The 10,107-nt window shown below is 38.4% G+C and overlaps 1 protein-coding gene across 1 annotated transcript in view; it reads left to right on the top strand.

Moving 5' to 3' along the window:
* LOC106952506 (opsin-5-like) overlaps window positions 1-9,329 on the top strand; it is a 20,034-nt gene extending 10,705 nt beyond the window's left edge. The window contains exons 2-6 of the mRNA XM_015040662.1: window positions 4,271-4,361; window positions 4,456-4,618; window positions 6,019-6,146; window positions 6,241-6,575; window positions 8,290-9,329. Coding sequence (XP_014896148.1) covers window positions 4,271-4,361; window positions 4,456-4,618; window positions 6,019-6,146; window positions 6,241-6,575; window positions 8,290-8,766 — 1,194 coding nt within the window. The 3' untranslated portion in view covers window positions 8,767-9,329. The remainder of the gene's footprint in view (window positions 1-4,270; window positions 4,362-4,455; window positions 4,619-6,018; window positions 6,147-6,240; window positions 6,576-8,289) is intronic.
* Window positions 9,330-10,107: the final 778 nt, after the last annotated feature.

Below are 10,107 nucleotides of genomic sequence, written 5' to 3'. Positions count from 1 at the left end.
GAAGGAAGGAAGGAAGGAAGGAAGGAAGGAAGGAAGGAAGGAAGGAAGGAAGGAAGGATGGATCAAAAAGGAAAGGAGGAAAGGAGAGATAGTTTATATAAATTTTCTCCACTATAAATGCATGTTTTCTCTGACTGATTGTTTACTTTCTTGTTTTTAAAAACCTGTTTGAAATAAATAAATTAAATTAATGTTTACCATACCACACCAACTTTATAAACTTGCTTACTTTATAAAGTGCTGTTCATTAAAACACAACATAACAATAAAAATAAAAAAAATAAAAACGCTTACAGTTTAAAAACAAACTTACAATTTAAAACTGGATCCCGCTGGAGTAAAATAGATGGGTTTTAAGACGAGCTTTAAAAGTGGACAGTGAAGGGGCCTCTCTGACCTGCAAAGGCAAGTCGTTCCATAACTTAGGACCCATGACAGAGAAAGCCCTGTCCCCTCTGAGCTTCCTTCTGGATCTCGGTACCTCCAAGAGCAGCTGATCTGCGGACCTGAGAGACCGATAGGGTATGTAGGGGTGAAGAAGCTCAGAGAGGTAAGCCGGGGCAAGATTATGCAGTGATTTAAAAACAAACATAAGAATTTTAAAATGAATCCTAAAATATACAGGCAGCCAGTGAAGTGAGGCCAGGACAGGGGCCTCACTTCAGTAGAAACGATCAGGATTCCTCTAACACTAAGTTCATTTACTAACTTTCTGAAATCCGTGTGCGATGCTAAGCTCTTCGCTGAGGCAGAACAGTCTTTCTTTGATCATTTTAAAATGTTAGATCAACATTTCCTGCTGGAAACATTCGAGAATCCACCGACTTTTCAGCAGAGATCTGAACAGGACAGATTAATTATTGCAGCCGTTTTGTTTTCAGTCCCACATGCACCTGCTGCAGCACTGAAAGGCGCAGGTTCTGTAATTCTTCCCATCTGTCAATCCTGTCGAGTGCATCTGGATTTAAAACAAAAACGGCTTTTCATCTTTTGCAAGGGATTATTTCTTTTTGTTATTATTCAAAGAAAATCTTTTTTCATTTGTTCCTGTGTGGGTTTGAAATATTGAGTTACAAACAGCAGGAGAGCAGCGCAGAAAAGGTTGAAGAGTTAAGTCAAACTGTTACCACTGATGTAGTTTTAAACGGTGTCAGTTTTAGTAATTCATGGTTTTTAGCAACATTCACAGAAAAGATTCCCAATTTCAAGACATGTGACAATGCCTAAAACTCGCAAAACAAGGATAAATCAGGACCAAATTTACTGCTGTCGAGAAAACGTCAAAGATCAAATTTACGCAGCAAACTGACAATTATTCTGGCATTTATTAGTTTTACCACAAGTTTCAAGCATCTAGTGTCCTGAGGTGAGTCTGTAAAGCTAAATTGGGGCCTTAAAAATGCACAATATATACAACTGTACATCTTTGACAAGGATTAGTAGAGCCTTCTGCACAATAAAGAAGAATGCAGCAAGTGGTTTCTGGATGGTAAGTCAACAACAAAACTCCTCCCTTTTCCAGCAGCCATTGTACAGTGCATACTGGTAAAACCAGCTGACCTGGGTTGCTATACTGCAAAAAACAAAGTCTTACCAAGTATTTTTGGTCTAGTTTCTAGAACAAACAGTGCAGTACACTTGAAATAAGACAAAACTAACTTATATGCAACTTTTCAGCAAGATATAGAAGCTTGTTTTAACTTAATAATTCCTTAATATTGATGAAAAAGCACCAATCAATCAATCAATCAATCAATCAATCAATCAATCAATCAATCAATCAATCAATCAATCAATCAATCAATCAAATTTGTATAGCACATTTCAACAGCAAGGCATTTCAAGATCCTTTACATAATTAAAGATGATACATCAGCTGCATTGGCAGATTATTTTATTAATAACATTCTTCCTATGTTAACAGTTAAATAATCTACCAATGGAACAAGAACTTTTTCATAGATATTAATAAAATACTGACCTAAAACAAGCTTGCACATTTTGCTGAAAGTTATTTATAAGTTAATTTTGTGTTATTTCAAGTGTAATAAGATATTTGCACTACAAACCAGACCAAAATACGGGGTAGGATTTTGTGTTTTTGCAGTGTGCTTCAATTATGCAAGATCTGCAGTACAACATTTACCATTTTCCACATGCAATTAATGTTTTGTGATGTAGCTTAACGAAGCCCATAGACATCCAACCCGTCGGCCATCTTATCAATGCTTTTAGGTGAGAAAGTTGCAGATCATCATCAGTGTCACCAGCAGCAGTTTGTTGGTATGAAACGTAAAAGTGTTTGTTATGATGCCAGGAAGAAAAGACGTCAGCAACGACAACAGAGACGCAATTTGTTGTTGCACCTCAATCTGGTCAAACTAGTGCTTCATTCTTAGGTGAGGATCACACCTCAGAGGAAGAAATCCAAGAACAAAATCCAAAACTCCGTTAACATGTTAAAGTTAAGAAGAGTAAGACAAAAAAAAGGAGCAATTTAACAACTTCTGAAGGGTTTTGAATGAACATAAAGGTTTCGGGCTGCAGAAGTTTTCATTTATTAAGCCACTTCACTACAGCAAGGTGACGTTTCAAACGCTGGCTCCTCATCAGACAGAGAGAGGTCTGACAAAGAGCCAAGTGTTCGAAGCGTCACCTTGCAATGTCATCAGCAGTGAAGTCATCGTGGAGTTCTGAGCCAATTTGTTCATTCAGGATACTCTTTATTTCATCCTTCATGTGCTGATCTGCATGTTTCTCTGTACACTTAGGTTTGAAAATGTTGCCATTGTTAAAGTTTCTTCATACAAATAACATGGCAGCACGACTTGGGTTTGCAACGATGAGGTTTTGGTGCAATGTTATTTGGATAAATGAAACCAAGGTTGAGAGTTTTGAGAATCACCTGCAGAACCAGCAAAGCAGCAGAGAAAGTAGATGCTACATGTCTTGATATTGACCCAATAACAAATAAATACAAGGCCAGTATCGCCGATACACTCCAAAAACATGAAACCTTACCAAGTATTTTTGGTTTAGTTTCTAATGCAATGTCTAGTAGTAGACATTAACTAACACAAAATTAATAAGTATCATTTCAGCAAGATATTGGAGCTTGTTTTAGGTCAATAATGATTTAATAATGGCAAAAACATGCTAGCTCCACTGGCAGATTATTTCACCTATAGTTAGATATTTTTCCATGTGAAATAATCTGCTAGTGGAAATAAATAGCACTTATTTTTAACAATATTAAGTAGTTATTTATTTAAAACAAACTCCTATATCTTGCAAAGCAGTTACTTGTAAGTCTTAATTCAGTGCATTAAGATATTTTCACTAGAAATTAGATCAAAAATACTTGGCAAGACCTTGGTTTTGCATCGATACAGAAATCTATAAAGTTTTTCATTATTTAAGTTTGATATATCATCAAACTTTCAACATTTAAGTGTTTGTATGGTTTTCCATTAAGCTGTCTTTTTAAAACCTAAGACAGAATTTGTCTACAGAATAACATATTAACAGAAATATGGAAATATGGAGTGCATTTTTCCTAAACAAAGTGCAAAAAATCTATCACTTGAGAGCAAAACAAGTGAGAATCGTTTGATTTAGAGTTGAGAAACTACAAAACAAAAATAGATCAATTTCAAGTTTGGATCTGAACCTTAAGTATTTATATTATCAGGCCAGCATCGATCCAATACTTAAAATACTTTAGTTGAATTTAAATAATTTCACAACCGGATAAACAGTTGAAACCAGATATTTACAGATACAGAATAAAAAGACAAAAAAATTCTCACTGCCTGATGTCAAGTCTAATCAAACCTTTCTTGTTTTAGGTCGGAGAGCATTACCAAAATTATTTCTGTTTGCTAAACGTCAGAAAACTTAAGATTTTTTTTTTTTTCATTTAGAGATTTTGTAAAAAAATTTCTAAGTTTTCTGACACTTAGCGAAACAACTTTGGTAATTCTGACTGACCAAAACAAGAGACATTTGGTCTGCCTTAGCTTCAGACAGAGGGAAAAAAACATACGTGTCTTCTTATTTGCTATATGTAAACTTTTGGTTTCAAATGAAACAATTTAAACCACAGCTTGAAATAGATGTTTTTTTTATTATTATGACCGTGTTTGTTTTCCACTGCTTACAGTCAGCCCTTCAACATCAATCTACTTTAGAGTTCCAGTAAATAAATTCTCCAGTCATTTAAAGCATTATTTGTGATTATCTAATTTGTGTGGTTGTGTAAACATTTTAGATGGGAAATGCTTCAGACGCAGCCTCTTTGTTTGCCTCGAGCATCTCGAAGGAGCACGACATCCTCATGGGCTCCGTCTACAGCTTGTTTTGTGAGTAAACAATGATCCGATGTTTGCCACGCTGATATTTTTCCTGACATTTAGTCTTTTCGCCATCCTGCTTTTTGTATCTTTTTTCCCAAAGGTATCCTGTCCCTTGTAGGCAACTGCCTTCTGCTGCTTGTTGCTTTTCACAAGCGATCAACTTTGAAACCAGCAGAGTTCTTCATCATCAACCTCTCCATCAGCGACCTTGGGATGACGCTGTCTCTCTTTCCACTGGCGATACCATCAGCCTTTTCACACAGGTATCTCTATCTTTTTCAATGCAGAACAAGTTGATTTTAATTAAAAAGGACGGACGCAGCCAATTCAGATTCCCACTTTTAATTTCTTTTAAATAAATCAGAAAACCAGATGCGAGTTATCAATTAGTGAACTATCGATTAATTAATAAGCAGCCATTGAGTTTTTTCTTGCGAGGGCAGACTGTCGTGCCATAACATAAAAGGCAAACTTTTTCATAATATGCTAAATAATTAAAAAATAAATTTGCTTTGTTTTGTGTCAGTTGTATTAAATACTGACTGAATACACAGAAAAAATGTGGTTTTCTCACATTAATAGACATGTTTAAGACATAAAACAGGAACCTCTATGGTTGCTAAATAAAAAAAAAGAAAAGATGAAAAAATAAGAGTGACACATAATTCCCAATGACCGGAGACGTATTCATACAGAAGTGCTCTGGTTGCTCTTGAATAAATGTTAAAAACTTCTCTTCCTGAAGTGAATTAACTCACTCACAGCCCTCAAAACCAACCGTGCTTATTGGCACAACGTTTTCCCATCATGTTATTTTTTTCTGTTATTTCCTCCGCTTTTCTGTCATCACTTCTTCACCTTCGTAGCTCATCAGAAATTTTGGAACAAGTAGTTGTCGCTGTTCCGTCGTGTAGTGTAACGGGTGGAACCACCAGGGGTCGCTTCCTCCACATTTTGAGCTCCCATAAAAGGGAAGCTGTCAGGCTGGTGGGCAATTGTCAATCTCCTCTGTGTTTGACCAGGTGTGTTGGCCCACACGTCCCACTGTTGCGATCAGGGCCACACTTCATGTTTTGAGCTGACGATTCCTACCTGGGCGTGTGGTTGGTTGACGCTGCAGTTGTCGCTGCACCCTGCTGTTCTTTTAGTTTGATTTTCTTTTTCCATTGTTTTTCATTTATTTTTGTTTACCTATTGTTTTTTGCAAATACACATCCTCTTATTTTGTAATAATAAATATTGTCCCTTTTATATTGGTTGTTTTTATTGCACTATAAGTGGTCGTAACAGTAGCTCGGCTGAATTACCGCTGTTCATATTAAACTAAACTTAAGAAGCTTGTTGTTTATATTTCAAAACAGAACCGCATAAAGTGCATTTTGCATCCCACACCGGACTGTTTGGACCGTTTCTCTTTCCTGTTCTGTTATGGCGCCGCCGCCATCTTCGTTTTTATCAACCGCCTAAGTATGACCAGCGGCGCCCTCTGGTGGATGGCGGCCAAACTACAACACTAAAAGAAGATCTAAGCGGGCTTTATTAGTTTATCGATTGGAACTAATTTTAATCTAAGAACCCATTAATCCCCAGTAGAGATCCATCATGAGATTGGAATCGATTTTTAGCAGCAGGCATATCTCCATCTCGTTTCTTATGTATGCAGGTGGCTTTTTGGAGAAATTACCTGCCAGCTTTATGCCATGTGCGGAGTGCTGTTTGGTCTCTGCAGCCTGACAAACCTCACCGCCCTCTCCTTGGTGTGTTGCCTTAAAGTCTGCTTCCCTACTTATGGTGAGGACATAATAATGCAACAAGCACATTGGTTTTTAACTCTGTAGACTTTAATCTCTAATCTAGTAAAGTCTGTTTATATTTCCCCTCTCAGGGAACAAGTTCTCGCCCTCACACGCCCGCCTCCTGGTGGCCGGAGTGTGGTGCTACGCGTCTGTGTTTGCCGTGGGGCCCCTGGCACAGTGGGGGCATTACAGCGCTGAGCCGTACGGCACGGCCTGCTGCATCGACTGGCACGCACCCAACCAGGAGCTTTTAGCTTTGACATACATAGTCTGCCTTTTCGTCTTTTGCTATGCACTGCCCTGCACCATCATCTTCCTCTCCTACAGTTTCATTCTGCTGACCGTGCGAGGATCGCGTCAGGCGGTTCAGCAGCATGTGTCACCCCAGACCAAGACCACCAATGCACACGCTCTCATTGTGAAGGTCAGAGGATGTGGCTGTCACTGAAGCAGAGGCAACACCGAGTTCATGGTTTTGCAGTTGACAGGACTTAAAGGGGATCTATTATGGTTAGGATAGGTCTATGGGCTATACAAAACATGTTTACTAATTTTATTTGATAATTAGATTTTATTCTGCTCAGTTCTGCCTATTTTGAGTTGCTTTAGGGCGTCTTGTCACTTTAAATCCAAATAAGCTGCTGCTGGCCACAGCCCCAAACTCAACGTTTACACTCACATATAAAAATGACTGGAAACAGATGTGACTGTGGCATCTTTGACCCTGAATTAGACCCAAAAGCAGAAGAAGTACAGCCTCCTGCACAACCAACAAAAATTCAGCAACCGTTTACTGAATGGTAAGGATATTTTCACACCGGTAGACTCGGTTCTATTTGGGACCAAATTTGCTTCAATTTTCAACTCCATCGATTTGCTTTCACTGCCCTGAGTCAAATGATCCAAACTAATTGAAAACCCTATTCAACTCCTCACCTGTGGAGGCGCTGCACCAAGAACTACAGGAGGAAATGACACAAAACTTCAGAAGAAGAAAAAGAGCGCAACTTCCTTATTCACAAAATTTAAACAAAAATGTGGCAGTAAAAGTTTTTAACAGTTGTTGGATTTTTTCTTTTGTTTTTGGTAAAAGCCCAGAAGCCATTTCTCCTGCTAGCACTAGACTCTTGCCTTTGTTTTGTTTGCATTTTCCCAGAATGCCATGTGGTATAGTTCACATCCTGCTTTTGGAGCGTGAGAGTTCATTTCAACTGAACAGAGACCTTGGTTTTTAGGCGGACTAGAGTTCTCAGTTTGGTCTGCATCAAAGTTCGATTGGACATTCACACCTCCAAAAACGAACCGGACTTTCTACAAACAAACTGGAGTTCAACTAAGGCAGACTAAACAGGGCTGGTGTGAACACACAGTCAACAACAAAACACCCGTCTTTTCCAGCAACCATTATGCAGCGCTTACAGTGTTAAAACCTGCTGACCAAACTTGCTGGTACCTTCTGGGTTAGTGTCTAGGTGATTAGGTGATGGAGTAGGTTTTTTTCTGAACACTCTGGCTGTTTTTAGAAGCAGCTGAGACCGAAATGAAAGTATAAAAACTTGCAAAATGTGGATTTTCCATAATAGGTCCCCTTTAAGGATGTATTAGATTTTACTTGCTTGTTTTTGTCACGTCTTTTATATCTGTAGCATTAAAAATGATAGAAAAGAGACAAGGGAATCAATATTTGCTTTTGTTAAAAGTGTTGTGAAACCAACCACAGACTATAATAGATTTAAATCGGATTTTGTGTGATACACCAACACAAAATAGAGCAGATTATATAGATGGATAGATGGTTTTCTAAATGTTCTGTGCATTTGCACTTACATTTACTAGATGCAATGCAATCAACTGGCATCTAAAGTTAATTCCCTGAAACAAAATGTTTGCTTAGGTTTTTGGATTTCTGTATTTTAAAGGCTTTTAGGTCAGTCATAAGCTTAAAGATGTTGTTAAAGCTAAAACAAATCAGAAAAGAAAGACTTTTGTTACTTCTTTGTGATGTATTATGACATAAAATCCCCCAAAAACTGAAGTTTGTGATTGTAAGGAGACAAAATGTAAAAAAGCTAAATAGTTTTCCAGTAGTAGGCCTTTATCTGCCTGTTTTTCTGCTTGTATTGCTGCGTTCTCCACAGCTGTCCATAGCAGTGTGCATTGGTTTTCTGGGAGCCTGGACCCCTTACGCTGTCGTGGCGATGTGGGCTGCTTTCGGAGACGCCACAGCCGTCCCTCCAGTTGCGTTCGCCCTGGCCGCAGTGTTTGCCAAGTCTTCCACCATCTACAACCCAATGGTCTACCTGCTGTGCAAGCCCAACTTCCGCGAGTGTTTATGTAGAGATACGTCTACCCTGCGACAGATGATCTACAGAGGTAGTCCACAGCCGCAGGAGCGATTCAGCTTCACTCCACAGCGCAACAAGGACACGAGTGCCTCCACAAGGTTCTCAAATGGTCAGCAAGATAGCTACGGGGCATGTCTGAACTGCACCGAGGATGCAGCGCTGTGCCATGTGAGCGCTCCGCAGAAGACCGCCTGCGTCCTGACGGGATCCACCTACACCGAGGTGACAGTTAGTCAGCTCTCAGCCAAACCAGGAACAGATTTCATCTAACGGAGCGCCTTTCTGGTTCCATGAAGCAGACAGCACTGGACACATGCTTCAAACACTAGGAAAGACCTGATGTAACCTGTTTCCTACTCAGTCTAAACACCATGGCAACTCCATAGGACTGCAATGAGCCGCTGTGGAATCCTGAAGGACTGAAATGACAAATCTGCACTGCTCTGAGTCAGTCTGAATAGATTTACCACTGACATTTATGTTTGTCTCAAGGTTTACTTCGGTTGCTGGCGGTTTTATTTTACCCAACAGACATTTATCAGGACTCAAAATCTGTAAAAACTAAGACAGTGGTGCTACTGCTGGATCAGGGACTCTGTTTCTCATGTGAAAGAGGAAACACAGAGACACGGGAGATCACACGATAAGAAAGAAGGTAAATGTGCAGCTGTAAATGTTTCTGAACTTAAAATCACAACTCCCTGTTGACTTGAATACCTCTGTGTGAATGTGTTGTTAGTGCTGTTATCATTACAACTATTCATTAAAAAAGAAACTTCTTAGAAACAAACACACTGCAAAAACACTAAATCTTACCAAGTACTTTTGGTCTAGTAAATATCTTAGTACACTTGAGCTGAGACAAAATTTACTTACAAGTAACTTTTCAGCAAAATATAGGCGCTTGATGAAATAATCCCGTCAGATTATCTCACTTATAACATGGGAAAAATGTCTTGTTATAAGTGAATAATCTGTCAGTGGAGCTAGTACGTTTTCATCAATATTAAATAATTATCAACTTTAAACCGGCTCCTATATCTTGCTGAAATGTTTGTAGGATTTTGTGTTTTTGCAGTGTACACAAGAATCATCATCTGTTTTTCGTCAAGGTCTGACCAGACGATTCAGATTTTGAGCAATTTCTTTGTTTGTTTTTTTTATTTATTTATTTTAATGCTGCCATTTTTTTTGCTAGTTTCAAGCATCCAGCATCCTGATGTGAGTCAAGCATCTGTTAAAACCGAAAGTAGTCATACACTTGATTGATTTACATTTACACTTGAATCTGATGTATAAAAAAATCTGTGGATTGAGTTAAAGATTAGCGTTATGGCAAAGAGGCCTTCCAATCTCAAAGACTTGGATATCATCACTGAAGAGAAACTGTCAAAATATTAGTGGAAACATATAAAAGGATGTGATTGTTGTAATGCCAATAATTCCCACTGATTATTCAGGAGCGTATGAATAAATTGGCATGCCATTTGTTAATAAAAAACTGATAAATTAATTGATTTTGAAATTTAACCTATGGTTTTAATATCTTTAGCAAGATGCCTAGTTTCACTTTCAGAAATAAGTGTCTTGCTTGAACAGAAAGAAAAGTAA

Source organism: Poecilia latipinna, unplaced genomic scaffold, assembly GCF_001443285.1.
Source record: "Poecilia latipinna isolate Pla-1442-1.1 unplaced genomic scaffold, P_latipinna-1.0 Scaffold31, whole genome shotgun sequence".
Taxonomy (NCBI): Eukaryota; Metazoa; Chordata; class Actinopteri; order Cyprinodontiformes; family Poeciliidae; genus Poecilia; species Poecilia latipinna.
The sequence above is the reverse complement of the archived record's forward strand: the minus strand, read 5'-3'. Positions and strand labels throughout refer to the sequence as shown.